Source organism: Procambarus clarkii, chromosome 50 (genome assembly GCF_040958095.1).
Source record: "Procambarus clarkii isolate CNS0578487 chromosome 50, FALCON_Pclarkii_2.0, whole genome shotgun sequence".
Lineage (NCBI taxonomy): Eukaryota > Metazoa > Arthropoda > Malacostraca > Decapoda > Cambaridae > Procambarus > Procambarus clarkii.
This window is the reverse complement of record NC_091199.1, coordinates 13864119-13883820: the sequence shown is the minus strand read 5'-3', so window position 1 is coordinate 13883820 and position 19702 is coordinate 13864119. Positions and strand designations below refer to the sequence as shown.

At 45.5% G+C, this 19702-nt stretch overlaps 1 protein-coding gene and 1 long non-coding RNA gene across 4 annotated transcripts in view; both read right to left on the bottom strand.

The window, feature by feature from the left end:
* The window catches only part of LOC123749497 (uncharacterized), a 68104-nt gene extending 63661 nt beyond the window's left edge, over positions 1-4443 (bottom strand). Inside the window, exons 1-2 of one of the 3 annotated variants that reach the window (XR_011222555.1) lie at positions 4425-4443; positions 2585-2915 (exon numbers count right to left, since the gene is read on the bottom strand). This is a non-coding gene — a long non-coding RNA (uncharacterized lncRNA). Of the gene's footprint in view, positions 1-2584; positions 3329-3483; positions 3501-4424 lie in introns of those variants that run through there. The other 2 variants (XR_011222556.1, XR_011222554.1) reach the window with 2 other exon arrangements.
* A 5518-nt stretch (positions 4444-9961) lies between these two features.
* The window catches only part of LOC123748468 (multiple PDZ domain protein), a 1300933-nt gene continuing 1291192 nt past the window's right edge, over positions 9962-19702 (bottom strand). The window contains 3 exon segments of the mRNA XM_069303573.1: positions 9962-12284; positions 13093-13283; positions 16816-16968. Coding sequence (XP_069159674.1) covers positions 11843-12284; positions 13093-13283; positions 16816-16968 — 786 coding nt within the window. The 3' untranslated portion in view covers positions 9962-11842.

Here is a 19702-nt window from a genome sequence, read left to right as displayed (position 1 = left end):
TTGATGGGAAATGTTTATTACTTTTATGATTTAAAAGATGTATAGCCCTAATACTCCATCCTGGGTGCATTCCACCAGGTAATGACCACAGCAAAAGTTTTCCACGAGGCTCTATTGTCACACAAACTTTTCACATTTTCAAACTTGATTCATCTTTCCCCCCCCCCCCCTCGTTCCAGGGGTTTTCTTTAAAAGGTCTTCATGCAAATGCCTTGGTTTCTCACAAATGATGGCCTCTGAAATGCTATCACCTGCTAACTCCTTGTTGTGTATCCAAATTAATAAAAACTTTTTAACATCCTCAAGTGTTTGTGTTCTTTGTTTCGGGATTGTTGATATGCCTTTTGCCACTTTAATGCTCATAATGTCCTTTTTCTTAGCAAGTATAGTGCATATTGTTGACATAGATTTGTTGTACTGCCTAGCTAGTTTATGTTCAAATAGCCAAAAATCCCAAAACAAATGTAATGCTTTACAAAGAATTCAGGCGCGATACTTACTAGGCAGGAGACACTGGTAAACTGAGGCGCGATCACCATGCCCCCACGCGCTAGGTCAGCCCATACGTATATCAACAAACTCCTTTCCCGAGGCAAAGTTTGTAACCCGATTCAAATTTTTCGAAGAAATTAGGCTCGTAACCCGAAAAGTTCATAAATATTCATTCGTAAGCCGAGGTGTCACTATATATAACTAAAAAATTAAACTCAGGATTACTTTCAACCCCCACCCCTTTTGCTCTACTCCATCGCCACCTACCTTCACCCCCCTCTATGATGTAATCTTCCATAGACACCTACCTTTGCCCCCCTCCTCCCCTTTACTCTTCCATCATCACCTACCTTCACACCCCCTCCCTTCTCCTCCTCCATCGTCACCTTCCTTTCACCCTCCTCTATGATGTACTCTTCCATAGACACCTACGTTCACTGCATATAATGCTCCCCTCTACTCCTCCATCGTCACCTACTTTCACCCCCCCTCCGCTCTACTCCTCCAGGGTCGCAGACAATTTCACGAGCGTGAGAACTACGAGTTCTCTAACCACTCTCACACTCCTACTCTCTCACCAGTGAGGGGGAGGGAAGGAGGGAGGAAATGAAGGAAGAAAGGTGGGGGAGAGAGAATAGGCAGGGGGGAGGAGGGCCTAGATACATTTCTTCCATATAGATAGGTAGACTGAGGGAGAGCTGCTTGCCAAGAGCCCTATCAGACAGGCTTCCTATTCCTCAACCCTCCCTAATATGCCACATCCTGGTCAGGACAACTTGCTCGATTGTTATTCTTGGTGTGAATCGAGAACTGACCTCGAGGCGGGGCATGGGCATGGATTATCTCCCTGGGGCACGCACCTCCCTGCCCCAGCTCTCTCTCTCTCTCTCACATAATCTATCAAGGGTCTAACATGAGGTCATTGTGCCTACCAGAAGTGTATATGTCCAAGGCTGGCCACCTGTCTGGACCATTCAAATGTATAAACACGTAATTAGTCTATTAAAATTATATATAGTACTACAATTATAAATTAATTTGTTCATGGCCATTTGTTTATCAGTATTTTAATATGAGGTATATATATGCATGTATGTATACGTTGACGTACACATATATGATTATGTGTATGGAATGATTATGATTATGTGTAATCATATATGATTATATCTAATGGAATGCATTAGTAAGTGATGTGGTGGAGGCTGACTCCATACACAGGTTCAAGTGTAGATATGATAAGAGCCCAATAGGCTCAGGAACCTGTACACCTGTTGATTGACGGTTGAGAGGTGGAACTAAAGAGCCAGAGCTCAACCCCAGCAAGCACAATTAGGCGAGTATATGAACGAATGCACATGTACACTTTCAAATGAATTAAGATACCTTGAGATACACAATGACTTAGTTTAAATAGTTTAAACACATTATGGTACTGATTTTGACATGCTGATGTCTGGAAGGGAGAGGGGGTGTGGGGGGTTATTGTCTGAGGTGGAGGACCAGAGGAGGGGGTCAGTGGAAGGATGGTGGCTGGAGGGATGCAATTGTTCTAATGGTTATGAAAATTATTGATGGCAGGAATTCAGTGGGTGTGTACTTCACCCGCACCATCACCATACTGTGCCCTACTACAACCCCCCCCCCCCCACTCCACCCATGCTGTGCGGGGCGTATTACACATTATGGGATAACCGACTGTCTGTCCATTCCTGTCTGCTCGTTATGCTGCCCTTCCTTTTGAAAATTGTCTGCTTTATCGACTTCCTTCAAGACCACACGTTAGCCTCTTATCACCCCCTCTTACCACTCTCAGGGAGCCGGCTCTTCTATACAATAGTTACCACTCAGTCCCCAAGGTGAAAGAGTGTCCGGGCATATGACTTGTTACGTGTACTTATTTGCGATTCGTTTGGGCTGTCACGTGTGGTGATTAGTGTTGGGTAAGGCTAGGCCAGGTCAGGTCAGACTAGGCCAGGTCAGACTAGGCTAGGTAAGGCTAGGCCAGGTGAGGTCTGGTCAGGTCTGGCTAGGCCAGGTCAGGCCAGGCCAGGCTAGGCAGGGTGAGAGAAGTAAAGCGGCAGGTACTTACGTTTCCGAGAAAGTAGCGGCGGTAGTAGTAGTAGCGAGAAAGTATTGTTGATTTAGATTCGACGACATCCTGAAGCTAGTAGGTGGCGGCCTCATCGCTCTCGAACTTCTTGTTGTTGTAGGGGATACGAGGCACACCCAATATCCCCCTTACATTGGTCACATCGCACACTAATATTTTTACTATTTCGGACACCAGATTTGTCTGTTTCGTATATGTATAATTGTTCAATATTAAAACCACAATAGAATGCTCTTAACAGTTACAATTTTCAACTTAACAGCCATATAGTTGGCAAGAACGCCGCCCGCCAGTGCAAATGTCTCAGACCCTGTTGGAATATAACCAGTCTGTCAATCGGGTCAACCCAAGTGTTGCGTTTCCATGCGTTTCCAAAAGGGTCGCCCATGTTGGAATCGGTGAACGCCCTTGTAATATTGTTGAAAACATCTTAATAACTTATTAAACCAAAGGTCTTTTTATGTCAGAAGAACGGCAGAAACTAGATCTATATATGAAAACTCTTTCAGGACAAAATTTAAAGTAAAACTAAAGATATTTGTAGTTGTATAAAAGTTGCATTTTTCATCGGTCGTAGAGCCGGAAATCCGCAATATTCATCTCAGAACAATGCTTATTTCACGCAGAATCGTTAATAAACGTAAGATTTTTATACGTCTCAAGAAAGATAGAAACATAAATTTACTTTAATCTAGTTTTACTTTAAATTTTGTCCTGTATTTAAAAAATAAATTACAGGTCACAGGATGGGTATGGGCTGCACAAACTACCGGTAACAGGATGAGTATGGGATGCACAATAAATTACGGGTCACAGGATGAGTATGGGTTGCACAAACTACTGGTAACAAGATGAGTATGGGATGCACAATAAATTACCGCACAGAGGATGAGTATAGGGTGCACAAACTGGTTGGGTAAATGGAAATGGTTGGGTACATTTCCTTTCACCTAATGCGACTATTCATGTGTCCGGACACCGGCGATTGTGTGGTATTGGCTATTTATTTAACCATAACTTTGCATTCATTTAATAATTATATTAAGATATGTTTTCCTTGAAATGTAGCTACATTATCGTCTACAAGTCTTTATTCTGACATAAAGACCTATGGCGTTACTTTGCATATATGCAAAGTAATTATAAAATTGATTGGCTTGTGTGGAGGCCTTCACACTCCCTGAGCGAGCCATCAAGTAACTATAAAAAGGCATATATCTTCACTTTCACTTCAGTTATATTTATGCCAAAGTATTAACATGCAGCTTATATTTATGTCTTTATGATGACATAGAAAACTTCGTTTATTACAATATCTAGATTAAATTAACATTGATCTTCGGAAGGTCATAGTTCCTATATCGGTAAGGAGAGCGTCGGCAATGAAGCCTTGTTTAGAGTATGAATATTTTTCCTCTCTAATAAGGTATAATCTCTCTGATGGATTCACAAAAACTATTTTATATCTGCCTTTCTGATAACATATACAAATATAATCTTTATTTGTGAATATTTGTTAATTAAGCAATATATCAGAGGGCGTGTAGGGTTCGGTGTTTAATGAACGAAAAGGACTGGATCACTGTGCAGGAGGCTGATATGGCAGCAAACACTCTCCAGGCGACCATATATCTTGGATAAGTCGCTCCACAAAATTGTCGCTTTGACCGTCGACTTCCAATGGCGTCACCTCTCACATATTTACGTCTCATTTCGTTATGAAATTAGATTATTTCAGAGTAAAAATAGGTTTGATCATGTTCTACGTGTAGCACCAACATTATAGTAAGTAAATATACCATATTTCTTCATTACTTACGTAATGCTAGGACGATTTGTGTAGTTTTGGGCCGATTTGGGCTGATTTGGGTAATTCTATGGACCGGGCAGGAGAGGGTGGCCCCCCCCTACAGGCAGGAGAGGGTGGCCCCCCCCCCTACAGGCAGGAGAGGGTGGCCCTCCTACAGGCAGGAGAGGGTGGCCCCCCTACAGGCAGGAGAGGGTGGCACCCCCTACAGGCAGGAGAGGGTGGCCCCCCTACAGGCAGGAGAGGGTGGCCCCCCCTACAGGCAGGAGAGGGTGGCCCCCCCCCCTACAGGCAGGAGAGGGTGGCCCTCCTACAGGCAGGAGAGGGTGGCCCCCCTACAGGCAGGAGAGGGTGGCCCCCCTACAGGCAGGAGTGTGGCCCCCCTACAGGCAGGAGAGGGTGGCCCTCCTACAGGCAGGAGAGGGTGGCCCCCCCCCCCTACAGGCAGGAGAGGGTGGCCCTCCTACAGGCAGGAGAGGGTGGCCCCCCTACAGGCAGGAGAGGGTGGCCCTCCTACAGGCAGGAGAGGGTGGCCCCCCTACAGGCAGGAGAGGGTGGCCCTCCTACAGGCAGGAGAGGGTGGCCCTCCTACAGGCAGGAGAGGGTGGCCCCCCTACAGGCAGGAGAGGGTGACCCCCCCCTACAGGCAGGAGAGGGTGGCCCCCCTAAAGGCAGGAGAGGGTGGCCCCCCTACAGGCAGGGGAGGTCGGCCCCCCCTACAGGCAGGAGAGGGTGGCCCCCCTACAGGCAGGAGAGGGTGGCCCCCCTACAGGCAGGAGAGGGTGGCCCCCCTACAGACAGGAGAGGGTGGCCCCCCTACAGGCAGGAGAGGGTGGCCCCCCTACAGGCAGGGGAGGTCGGCCCCCCCTACAGGCAGGAGAGGGTGGCCCCCCCTACAGGCAGGAGAGGGTGGTACCCCCTACAGGCAGGAGAGGGCACCCCCCCCCCCCACAAGCAGGAGAGGTCAGTCCCCCCTACAGACAGGAGAGGGTGGCCCCCCTACAGACAGGAGAGGGTGGTCCCCCCTACAGACAGGGGGAGGTCGGCCCCCCCTACAGGCTGGAGAGGGCGGCCTTCCCTACAGGCAGGAGAGGGTGGCCCCCCCCCCACAGGCAGGAGAGGGTGGTCCCCCTACAGGCAGGAGAGAGTGGCCCTCCTACAGGCAGGAGAGGGTGGCACCCCCTACAGGCAGGAGAGGGTGGCCCCCCTACAGGCAGGAGAGGGTGGCCCCCCCTACAGGCAGGAGAGGGTGGCCCCCCCCCCTACAGGCAGGAGAGGGTGGCCCTCCTACAGGCAGGAGAGGGTGGCCCCCCTACAGGCAGGAGAGGGTGGCCCCCCCTACAGGCAGGAGTGTGGCCCCCCTACAGGCAGGAGAGGGTGGCCCTCCTACAGGCAGGAGAGGGTGACCCCCCTACAGACAGGAGAGGGTGGCCCCCCCTACAGGCAGGAGAGGGTGGCCCCCCTAAAGGCAGGAGAGGGTGGCCCCCCTACAGGCAGGGGAGGTCGGCCCCCCCTACAGGCAGGAGAGGGTGGCCCCCCTACAGGCAGGAGAGGGTGGCCCCCCTACAGGCAGGAGAGGGTGGCCCCCCTACAGACAGGAGAGGGTGGCCCCCCTACAGGCAGGAGAGGGTGGCCCCCCTACAGGCAGGGGAGGTCGGCCCCCCCTACAGGCAGGAGAGGGTGGCCCCCCCTACAGGCAGGAGAGGGTGGTACCCCCTACAGGCAGGAGAGGGCACCCCCCCCCACAAGCAGGAGAGGTCAGTCCCCCCTACAGACAGGAGAGGGTGGCCCCCCTACAGACAGGAGAGGGTGGTCCCCCCTACAGACAGGGGGAGGTCGGCCCCCCCTACAGGCTGGAGAGGGCGGCCTTCCCTACAGGCAGGAGAGGGTGGCCCCCCCCCCCCCACAGGCAGGAGAGGGTGGTCCCCCTACAGGCAGGAGAGAGTGGCCCTCCTACAGGCAGGAGAGGGTGGCACCCCCTACAGGCAGGAGAGGGTGGCCCCCCTACAGGCAGGAGAGGGTGGCCCCCCCTACAGGCAGGAGAGGGTGGCCCCCCCCCCTACAGGCAGGAGAGGGTGGCCCTCCTACAGGCAGGAGAGGGTGGCCCCCCTACAGGCAGGAGAGGGTGGCCCCCCTACAGGCAGGAGTGTGGCCCCCCTACAGGCAGGAGAGGGTGGCCCTCCTACAGGCAGGAGAGGGTGACCCCCCTACAGACAGGAGAGGGTGGCCCCCCCTACAGGCAGGAGAGGGTGGCCCCCCCCCCTACAGGCAGGAGAGGGTGGCCCTCCTACAGGCAGGAGAGGGTGGCCCTCCTACAGGCAGGAGAGGGTGGCCCCCCCTACAGGCAGGGGAGGTCGGCCCCCCCTACAGGCAGGAGAGGGTGGCCCCCCCTACAGGCAGGAGAGGGTGGTACCCCCTACAGGCAGGAGAGGGCACCCCCCCCCCCCCCCACAAGCAGGAGAGGTCAGTCCCCCCTACAGACAGGAGAGGGTGGCCCCCCTACAGACAGGAGAGGGTGGTCCCCCCTACAGACAGGGGGAGGTCGGCCCCCCCTACAGGCTGGAGAGGGCGGCCTTCCCTACAGGCAGGAGAGGGTGGCCCCCCCCCCCCACAGGCAGGAGAGGGTGGTCCCCCTACAGGCAGGAGAGAGTGGCCCTCCTACAGGCAGGAGAGAGCGGCCCCCCTACAGGTAGGAAAGGGTGACCCCCTCCCTACAAGCAGGATAGAGTGGCCCCCAACAGGTAGGAAAGGGTGACTCCCCTACAGGCAGGAGAGGGTGGCCCCCCCCCCTACAGGCAGGAGAGGGTGTCCCCCCCCCCCACACAGGCAGGAGAGGATTGAAATTGAAATAAGTTTATTGAGGTAAAATACACACAAAGGGATGAGGTAGCTCAAGCTATTCTCACCCCGTTCAGTACAACGTGTTAGTACATGTTGTACTGAACGGGGTTGGTCCCCTCTACAAGCAGGAGAGGGCACCCTTCCCACCCCCCCCTCCACAAGCAGAAGAGGGTGGCCTTCCCCTACAGGCAGGAGAGAGCATCCTTTCCCTCCCACAAGCAGGAAAGGGTTGCCCCCTCCAATGCAAGCAGGAGAGGGCACCCCCCACCACAAGCAGCAAAGGGTGGCCCCCAAACAGGCAGATGGTGGCCCTCCCCTACAGGCAGAGAGGGCAGTCCACCCACAGGCAGGAGAAGATGGCCTCCCACAGGAAGGAGAGGGTGGCCTGTTATATACTGCAGGTATGTTGATAACATATTTATGCAGGTACCTGATGTCGGATGTTTGCAGCAGTTGAAGGAGGCATTCCAGCAAAATTCTGTGTTTAGTTTCACTTACGAGATGGAGATTGATAGGAAGCTGCCCTTTCTAGATGAAACATTTGTGGAATGGAATGGAGGCCTTCATGCTGCAGTCTACACCAAGGAAACAAACATAGGAATGTGCCTTAATGCTAATAGTGACTGCCCGGACAGGTACAAGCGGAGTGGTGTCAACGCCTACATCGATCGAGCTCTCACTCACAGCTCAGGTTGGAAGCAGCAGATCAACGAGGAATTCTGTAGAGTAAGGAAAATCCTAGTCAATAATGGCTTCTCTAATGGTTATGTTGAAGATGTCATTAAAGGAAGGTGACACGCCATGCAACCTCTGAAGATACAACCAACAACACACCTGTACCTCTGTTAGATTGTTTTACAGGAACTTCTTTTCCTTGCCTTATAAAAATGTTAAAAAAATAGGAATGTTATCCGCATGTTAAATGTTATAAAAATAGGAATGTTATCCTCACAGACACCAATCAGAAGATACAATTAACAATTTACTACAAAAACAAGATCCCCAACTTCCTTATGAAGAACTCTCCAGACACCAAGCAAAATGCCTTAAGAGTGTCTAATGTTGTTTATGCCTTCACTTGCCCACTTGGGGACTGTCAGCCCCAAAGATCTCAGTATACAGGCAAGACCACAACATCTCTCTCTAGGTTATTAACACTGCACACACTGAAATAATTGACAGGTATAACGACAACAGAAGACTGAAGACTGGACATCAGCGAGGCCCTACATATCAAAAAGTCAAGATCAGCCACCAACAACCCGTTTCAACATAATTACATCCTACCCACTTCAAGACCCCAAGCCAACAGACACACAGGAACAGCAAGAACGTAAGCTTCTTATGTTGATGCATGTAATACCCTATTAATATTCCTTATGTTATGACATTCATCCACTTGTTCACCTCACTCATGTTCTGTACCACTTCACCCAAAGAGAATATAAGGCATTGCAAAAGCATGGTAAATTTGTCTTTGAAAATGTAAGGAGTACCTTGTGAAATGCATCCCTAGGCAACAGACCATAATAACGTGTGAAAATGAACTTTTGGAGTTAATTTTTCAACTTCCCTCGACATTGAAGAAAAACAAAAGAAATATTGAGAAGATTCGTGTTAAATCATTAATCTTACCCCTTTCGGTCATATTCAACAACCTAAATTTTATGTATATTTTATGTAAAAATATACAAGGGTATCACCACTGGTTGCATTTGTAGTGACCCTTGACCTTGAAAACGACAACATGTAGCATCCAGGGTAACCTTGTCGGGCACCCACATACACTCACATATTGTCCTCTCCTACCACCCCCTGTATATTGTGTATTTTGTCCTTTTATTTTACTTTAAACTTCATTATACAAAAAGGGTTACAACATTAGTTACATGCAAGGTACAACGCTAGTTGTCTCAGGTTGTCGAGTTCTTCCAGCTCCTCTGATGGAGGGCAAGAACCATGGATGCAGTGTGCGTTTCCTCTCTCTATCGCCACTCAGGCGCTGAAAGAGGAAACCGGTGGCTCTAGGGTCTATTGTTGTTCCAATTAGCCTAGAACCCAGCTCCTTAAAAAAAATAAAGCAGTACTTTTACCATAGACACCAAATGTGTCTGAGGCAATGGGGACAAAATTGTACAGTAGTGGTGATCAAGATCTCTGTATTAACGAGACTTGGATATGTAGTACTGACGTCAACATAGATGCTGGCTAAAGTCGAAATGCACTTTTAGTCCCACACCAATTGTCTACCATCCTTCCAGGGGTTCACTGTGATCCTGTCTGGGCAAACGACAGGCTTGTCAGAGTTGCAAGGCATTAGGTAACGAGGTTTTCTCTCTGCTGGACAACCGGCTGTGGTAAGGCTTCCCTTAATACAGGTACTGTAATGTCATTTACCTTGCTGTGTCTTGCATGCCATCCTCCTGTGCTTTAGCAGAGCAGGCCATACTGGTCATACCTGTCAGCCACTGCCTCGTGGCAAATGCACCTATATTAGGTGTGGATTGGGACAGCGAAGCGGAAAGCCACAGCAATTTGGAGGGGTAGCCATATGTTGTATGAGACGCGTGCCGGTTGCTGACATTGGGGGTTGCTAATAGGAAGTCACCTGCATGGGAAGCTGCTACAGCTCCAAGTCGGTCAGAATCACACAGTATATATCCAAGTTGGCATGTACATACATTCAGGCAAGGGAAAAGAAACACACGTAATGAGAAATGTTTATTTCATATTACTGCCTTATTGCATAGATGATAAAAAGATGTCAATATGAGCTTGTAATCAGTTGTTCTGCAATGGCCTGCTTCCAAGGCAAACAATTTCCTAGTTATGTGGCCAAGCTTGTGCTCTGGCTCATAGTTGTCTGGTGCATATACAGGTATGTGGCAGTTTGGCTCCACCACTTGGAATGCAGCTTCATGTAGACACTTAGTCTGGTTTTTTCCTATAAACCATGACTGAACATTATGCTGGGAATGGTATAATGTGCCATATATACTATAGTCGAGGCCTCTGTGTTGGGGCTAAGGGTATTTATAGCAAGACTAATCCTCAAGATCAGGGAAGATACGCTATACGGCAGTACGCAGAGTCTCTCAACATGTTTCTGTTGTCAATATCCACACACTTCTTTAGAATGTTTCAGAACTGCAGCAGTACCCTCTGGGACTATTAATAAACAAATAAGGCTCAAGTCCCATATTGTACAGTACTGAATTCATCTTCAAAAGTAAGGATTAATTACAAAATAATGCCCTAATTATGCTTAACCTAAGATGAGCATCATCAGCATAATCTGATAATGCTTTAAAATTGCTCTTCTAAACTCTATAATGAATAATACAACCCTACGAAATTATTGTTCAGACTCAAGAGGTAAAATCCATAACAAGAGATAACAGATGTAGGGAAAACCTGGTTGATCCCAACGAGTAGTTTGTAACATTGATTAGTTTAATTGGTCATTTATACAAGTAAAAAACAATTAAATAGTATAAACTATCTTAAAAAACTTTCACTTTAACAGTTACGTAGAATATTACAGTTTGGATTAACCAGGTTTTCTGTAATCAAGCAATCAACAACATGAATCGCAGACTCTATGAATAGTGTTCTATTGTAAACAAAAGGCATGAAAGCCTGCAGATAATACCAATAGGAATCTGATATGCTGTATAGACTTTGCAAAGAATCTAGCCAACTAATTAATAGTATGAATACTATTACAGTACATTTATTTAAACCTTTAAAACTGCAAATGATTATATATACACACTGCAGTGAAACTGACGCTTTGCCCAAAAAATTGTATGTATACGTAATCTAAATGCGTTTTGTTTTAGAAACAATGCCAAAGGAGCTTTATGACTTACTAAAAGGTTTGCAGCATGTCCCTAGAATTGTATACAGCATTTCATAGGAGTCACATTTAAGTTTACAATTCTTTCCTCATCATATTGCTGACTGTTTTGCTTTTGGGAAACATTAGGTTTTGATTATTAGTGATATTCACCAAAGGTGCATTTTTTATCTTTACGTATCATTTATCACCAACGACCTGTTACAAATCCACAATTCAGATTCCCTAATTTCAGTTCAGATGCTTCAGGTCATCTGTTTCATTCATGCGTCCACATTAACAAAACGGGGGATGATGGTGGTGGTCAGTACAACAAAATGTAAGCCATAACACTCACGTGGAAATGAAGCTGATATGAAACTACCACAATCTCTAAAGGCCACACATTGGTGTAGTACAGTGTACCGGACTTTGCAGACAAACAATTTACAGTCCATAGAATGCTTCAGGCAATATGTATTACTGTGAGGAATTTGAGTCCCATCTTGTGTGTTCATATGAGAATTAATGTGATAACTGACCATAATAAGCATTATTATTAACATGACATTGCAAATAAGCCTTGGATTAGCTCAATCATTAACGATAAAGAGAACTTAATACAGAAAAAGCATCAAAGACTTATTAGCAAGGATTATGTTAAACTGTATCATCTTACAGAACTATCCTTCATTTGCAACAATTAAAAAAACACCAAAATTGAAAACAAAAGTGCGAACATTGCTATAGTTCACTTAGACGGCAAAATAGTAAGTGCAACTGAACCTCGTGCTTCTTTCAAAATAGCCACTGCATCAGCATGGGTCAAACCGGCAAGAGATTGTCCATTCACTTCCAGAATCTGATCGCCACGTCTTAGGGATCCTTCGCGAGCTGCTGCACCGCGTTCAAACACACTTTTCACATATATGGGCAGATCTCCCAAGTTGGAGCCAAAGCCTCCAACAATTGAGAAACCTAGACCATCGTCACGTCTTTCGAGCAAAATTGTCCTTATGCCCAATGGTTCCTGAGTCTCCTGTTGTGGATGTTGGTGTGGTTGTGGTGGTGGAAGATGGTGTGGCTGGTGGAGAGGGATGTGTGTGCGGGGAATGGGAACGGGGGGCTCCGTGGATGGACTGTTGGAGCTATCTGGGGAACTGTCACTTATTGTCACTGGCCAAGTACTGTTCCTGAAATACACGGTATATAAAAATCTTCGGTCATTTGTACATTTCATCTTACACTCTAATAATGTCATGCTTATGTACAAAACTAAAAGTTTTAATGGCAAAATACTTTTATATCATAGAACTATGGCATCAGTACAAACCTCTACTTCCTGTGGGTGCATGCAAATGTATAATATTACAATATTAGTTCAAATTATATATTCTTGAACAATCCCATATTAATATAAAATATAAACTATTTAAATTACCTTTTCAAAGTGCTTAAATGGTCAGTCTCAAACTTAGAAACAGAACGTGTTCTGAAAAGGTATTCTTAAGCTGGCCACTCTTGACTCTGAGCCAGGTTTCCCACAGCCACAATGTGAGCGGTGAAGTTTTGGACCACCAAAATTAAACACATAAAACCCAAATTTTATGGACAATACAAGAAACTGCTTTTCAATTACCTAAAATAATAGAATTGCCCTACTTGTCTGATCTGATGTTATTTTGAAGAGAGAAGATGCATAATTATTAAAGGAGGCAGTAAGAGGTGATGTTGCATTGGCACATCAACACACTTCCACCCCTTATTACTGAGGAATTTCTCCTAAATGAGCAAGTGAAGTTGTGCATTAGCAGGACTGTTTTTAATGTGGGGATGTTGGAATTGGTTCATATCAAGAAACAAGGGGGTCCTAACATGGGAACTTTGAGGCAGTTTGTAAGATCAAAAGTTTACAAGTCAGATCTTTGTTTGCAATATTTGTAAGAGGGGGAAGACCCTGTACAATTTGCTTTAATAAAAGTACAGCGGAATATCACTTACGCATTGTTATTAGAATTGGCTTTCTTGCCAGCCTTGAGCCGCCCCAGCTTCATGGAGACTGAACCTGGCGCACATTTCAGGATGGCTGCAGCTTGCTCTTGGGTTGCTTGCCGGAGATCCTTATCATTCACCTCTAAAATTTGATCTCCTTGCATTAGACGCCCATCGCTCTCTGCTACACCACCTGGGACCTGTCATTAACAGAAATATTTTCATGTAACTTAAGATATGGTTTGGTCGCAAGAGAGCGAACGAGAAAGGTCCCAGTAAAAGACTTAAGCAGAGGAGGCCTGGTTGAGAACGGACCGCGGGGATGTTGAACAGTGAAATCATTGCAAGGCAGGAGGAACCAGAATAATGCTAGGAGCCAAACCCTGGTCATAGGGAACACGGGCAGACAATATTCATGCTACTAAACAACTGCTTGACCAACATTCAAGTAATTTGAGTCCTCTCCAACATCAAACTAAGATGATCCTGCAGGAAAGAGCCAAGCTGCTGGTGGCAAAGAAAGGGAAGCTGACTGATAATCCCAGACCAGACCCAACCAACCAACCTGGGATGGAACCAACTGGTATTTCTTTCAGTTCACAAGGAACCAGGGGCTGGATTCATCAAGCAATTATGCAAGTACTTATGAACCTGTACATCTTTCCTCAATCTTTTGCGCCTTTGTTTACATACAGTATATTAAATAGTTTATGAGCTCTGAAGCACCAGGAGACTGTTTATAACAATGATAACACTTGATTGGGAAGTTACGATCCTTGAAAGCTGTTAAATAAATGTAAACAAAGCTTCTAAAGACTGAGGTAAGATCTACAGGTTCATAAGTACTTGCATAACTGCTTGTTGAATTCTGGCTCAGAGTTTTGAGCTGTGAAAGAGCCAAATTCCCATCTTATAAACAAGCAGACTGGTTGGGAACCTAAACCAGCCAGCATTCTAAGCAGACCAGACACTACCACACCCTCCAAAATGTAAAACAAAGATACAGTCAAAAGTATGAGGAACTAGAACAAGGGAAGAATCCAAAATGAAAAATAAGAATGCCTTGAAGAAAACCAACAGGTTCTGAAACAAGAAAATGAGACAAACCAAGAGATGGCAAAAACTAGAAGAGACATTGCTTGCAAAGTGAAAACAACAGCCCAAAGTTTAAGAGAGATGACAGAAAACAGAAAGGATGCATTCCAAGAGGACTAAAATTAACCACAGATCCAGAGAGACCACACAGGGTAAGTAACAGTACAGGGAACTTCCCCCTTGAGAATAAAGGGAAAACCGAAACACCCACCATCCAAATGCCATGTAAATGCTCAACGGAGCCAGAATGGGAAGGGACAGGCTGAATCAGTCAAAGGGGGCAGCCTACAGTCATGGACGGACACCACCTGGCAGGTCCAAGCTTGGGATAGGTGCCCATGGACCCTCTTTGGGCTCCTTCCTGCCAGGAAAGTCCAAAAAAATAAAGATCCCAGGAAAGAGCCATAATACACACCAGATGCTGTAAACAGTAAAGTGCCTCTCATGAGGAAGGAACTGAACCTCAAACAACAATATCCTGAGAAAGGGAATGCAACATATCCTAGGTGGAAAGCATTGCTTCAACTCCACATGCCTACACTATAGAAGAAGCAATCTCCAGAGAACAGGGTATCACAGACACCCATCCCAAACTCTGAAAACCTCAAGACATTTTGGAATCAAAGAGGGGGGATAAGCACCCTGAAGCATCATGCTAGAAGGGCTGGAAAAAAAAGGAGGGAGACAAACTTTGAACAGCTGGGTTACACAAATCCTTCTGCTGCAATCCCCAAACACAACAGGGGCTGACTTTAGGGCAATTACAGTGATAACATAATGCAAAAATGAACACTGGAAAACTATTTCATGAATGTGGTTGCTGCATAAAAAAAAAATTAATAAAAAATAAAAGATGTAAAAAAAGCCTTGCCCCTGGATGGAGGGCACAGCTAGAATTGTGGAAGGCACAACTCACACCCAACGATGACACGTCCCAGGTCTTTGGGTAGAAAGAACAACCACCAAACAGACGATATGAATGGCAGAGGCAGACGAATGACCATAGGAGAGTAGCAACTAAAACATTTCTAAAACTCACAAGCAAATGCAGGCTCAGTGGTCCACACCAAAGACCTGCAGGTAAAGATCAAGCAGGTCACCCAGCCATTAGCAACAACTGCAAAACATAGCACTAAGGAGAAACTTAGCTGTGAAGGTCATCAGCAATGTGCTGTATGTACAACCACATGAATCCTTGAGTGCATATAGTCAATAAACCCCAGAATTCCCCCCAACATCAGAGCACTGCAGAGGTGTCAAAGACCCTTGCACTACCTTAGACAAGGCACCCTTCACAGGAGATCAACCTCTCGGACTAACACAAACTCACTAGGAAAGTAACCATGTCAGGACATGGGCAACACCAAGGAGTGCCTAGAGAAGGGCAGCCCTAGGCACGTGCAGCTTGAGGTGAACAGTTTCAAAAGCCCACACAACAAGTGAGGCTTGTAAACACATGTACATGGAGCAAATACTAAAGCATGGAGCCATAAACAAGCAAATGGGCCCCCCATATGAGAGAGTCCAAAGGATGGCCAACACTTATCTGGAAATAGTAGAACCTGAAGTGCTGGTGACTCAGGGCATTCAGACAGGTCTGACATGTAAATACCCGAGGGTTAATGAAGGGGGATCCAACAACAGCTCCTGTGGTGCCGCCACCTGGTGGCAGACGGGGGCTACTATAGGGGTGCACGACTTAACTACTGGCTCGATAGTTTGCTGCATTGTTTTTTTTTTTTGAGCCTTGCACTTGTCTGTTTTGCTGTGCTTATTTTCCTGGGGCTCAATTCTTTGATGAGGATTATATAAATCTCCTTCTATGTCTGCAATTTTGACGGGGTCAAGGTTTGGCACCTGGTACTCGATAGGCTCTCAATGACACTTACACCCATAAGTCACATCAGCAAGGGGTGATGTGACTTACAGGTGTGGAGGTATCTCAGTGCAGCTAGCAATACAGAGCCACTCTTCAGGCCCTCCAAAACAAAATATTTCTTGTTGATAATCGCTCAGTCCAACTTAAAGCAAACACACTATGCAGACAAAGGTACCTTAAATTACCTTCTAATATCATAAAGAACTGCACAAGTTTTGTTACTTAAAAGTACAGTATTGTAAAGAATCACCTTATTGCCTCACTGTATTACTCCACCCTGCTCTCTATCATCCATTATGTAATCTGTAGTATAAAACCACATTAATCTGGTACCAGCATAATACCACATTCTCGTGTTGCTAGTTATCATATTACTAACTTAACAAATGGCTCCAGACCCAGCATAATAACATGTTCGTGCCCTCACCAGCATGTTCTGCATGACCACTAGCTAGATAAAAAAGATGAATTCACTCCGTCAAATCAACTTTAGTGTGTTTTTTGTTTAAAGTATATCACATTCTCTTTTAGCACTTGTTGGCATTCAAAATGTCAAAATTTTATTTATCTATTTATTAAAAGTCATGAGACTTATTTATCTGTACTGTACTTACATATATGTGAAGAAAAATGCAGATCACAAAGCCGTTTTATAGCGTTACAGAGGGGAAGCACAAAAAGGTTACCTCCCTGCATGCAATAGTCATTACAAATGCTAAGAAAGAATAACTCAAAATAGTCTTTCAAAAGTTTCTTACCACATCAGATATAAAAACTCCTGGTCCATTCTTGCGTCCAACTATTGAAAGTCCAAGACCCTTCCCAGATTTTTTGGTGAGCTGGACGGTGATGGTGTCATAGAGGTCCTCTTCCTTTTGAGTTCCTTCTTCACGATAAACAACCATCTTCACCTATCATATCAACACACTTTAATTAGTACATTACATTAGTTTTTATATAATAAAATGCAACAAAACAATAATGCTGAATAAAGATGAGATGACCAAAGCAGTTAGTCAAATGTAATCAAGTATGGGAACTTTATAACAAATTATATTAATTATATGCAAAATTTGCAAGAAAATTTCATCAGACATTTGAGGAAATAGTTGAACATATTCAAGATATTCAGGTTATCAAAATACATAACATGACTATTTTATTGTAACTGCATCATGAGACTCAACACAGGGGGTCCTGTCTGAACAGTCGGGTTCAGTCTTGACTCACAATCGAGATGCTCGGGTTCAAATCCCGGGCGGGACAGAAATAGTTGGGCACCTATCTTATCACTTAATGCCCCTGTTCACCTAGCAGCAAGTAGGTAAACAGGAGTTAGTCAACTTTTTTGGGGGGTTGCATTCTTGGCAGGGGTCAGTAATTTGACCATGGAGGCTTGAGGGGAGGAAGTGGAGGGGGGGGGGGGCGGGTTTGTGTAATTCGACCTTGATATAAGCCTAATGTGTATAAATACACTCTGGCTGCCTGTTCCTCCCAACGTAACAAATTATTATTAATTATATGCTAAGTTTAACCAATTAAGTCAAAGTATCATTCAATATTTAAAAGAATTGAGTAACATTATCTCCTTTCCATAATTTTCTTCCCTCACTCAGGTATGTAATTTATCTCTATAAAAGATTAAGATTATGTATTAATTCAATTTAAAAAACATACATACTGCTCTTACACAGAAAATATTAACTGTCAAGCCTTCTCTATAGTACAGTAACAATTCTGTTAGCATCCACTAATCTCTCAACCAGGTCCTCAAAAACCTATTAACTAGCAAGAAGACAATGGAGAAACATACTGTAATGCCAGTGTGCTTGAATAGAGCATTACGACATTCTCAGAACACTATTTACAGCACCTTGAGAAACGATGCAGGTTCCGTCCTTTAATACCTATAAAACCTGTGTTGTTGTTTTAATACACTCACACAGTAGGTCTCTCCTTCACCTTCAAAGATGACAATAATAACCCTTCTTGGAGATCCTGCTTGAATTTTGCCCCAAATCTAGTGCTGGGACTATCACCATACTAATCTATACTTCAGCACGTATATAACAAAATGATCATATACTGTATGACTTACACAAGCTTCTTAGAATGACCTTTCCTGGGCTCAAAATATTAGAACAGAGGCATAAACTACTTCCTCTGCACACATCATATTGCATCAGCATCATAAGTGCTGTAGACTCTATGCACCATGTTGCATCAGCATCATAAGTGCGGTAGACTCTATGCACCATGTTGCATCAGCATCATAAGTGCTGTAGACTCTATGCACCATATTGCATCAGCATCATAAGTGTGGTAGACTCTATGCACCATATTGCATCAGCATCATAAGTGCTGTAGACTCTATGCACCATATTGCATCAGCATCATAAGTGCTGTAGACTCTATGCACCATGTTGCATCAGCATCATAAGTGCGGTAGACTCTATGCACCATGTTGCATCAGCATCATAAGTGCGGTAGACTCTATGCACCATGTTGTATCAGCATCATAAGTGCTGTAGACTCTATGCACCATGTTGCATCAGCATCATAAGTGCTGTAGACTCTATGCACCATATTGCATCAGCATCATAAGTGCTGTAGACTCTATGCACCATATTGCATCAGCATCATAAGTGCGGTAGACTCTATGCACCATGTTGCATCAGCATCATAAGTGCAGTAGACTCTATGCACCATGTTGCATCAGCATCATAAGTGCAGTAGACTCTATGCACCATGTTGCATCAGCATCATAAGTGCGGTAGACTCTATGCACCATATTGCATCAGCACCATATTGCATCAGCATCATAAGTGCGGTAGGTTATCTTGAGGTTATCTTGAGATGATTTCGGGGCTTTAGTGTCCCCGCGACCCGGTCCTCGACCAGGCCTCCACCCCCATGAAGCAGCCCGTGACAGCTGACTAACACCCAGGTACCTATTTTACTGCTAGGTAACAGGGGCATAGGGTGAAAGAAACTCTGCCCATTGTTTCTCGCTGGCGCTCAGGATTGAACCCAGGACCACAGGATCACATGTCCAGCGTGCTGTCCGCTCGGCCGACCGGCTCCCTAAATAGGGAGCGGTAGACTCTATGCACCATATTGCATCAGCATCATAAGTGCGGTAGACTCTATGCACCATATTGCATCAGCATCATAAGTGGGGTAGACTCTATGCACCATATTGCATCAGCATCGTAAGTGCGGTAGACTCTATGCACCATATTGCATCAGCATCATAAGTGGGGTAGACTCTATGCCCCATATTGCATCAGCATCGTAAGTGCGGTAGACTCTATGCACCATATTGCATCAGCATCATAAGTGCGGTAGACTCTATGCACCATATTGCATCAGCATCATAAGTGGGGTAGACTATGCACCATATTGCATCAGCATCATAAGTGGGGTAGACTATGCACCATATTGCATCAGCATCATTTTATAAGAGTGGCAGACTATATGCATAGGGAAGAGCCCACTCAATGTACCACCAATTTAGATCATGGGCTAACATCAGAAAATGGCATGAATGATCAAATTCAGGTCGGGGAAAAGCTCCTTCCCTTCATGAGATCACAATATTCTAAGCTGGATTACATTTACAGAAGCTCACGTAAAGGTCCAGGA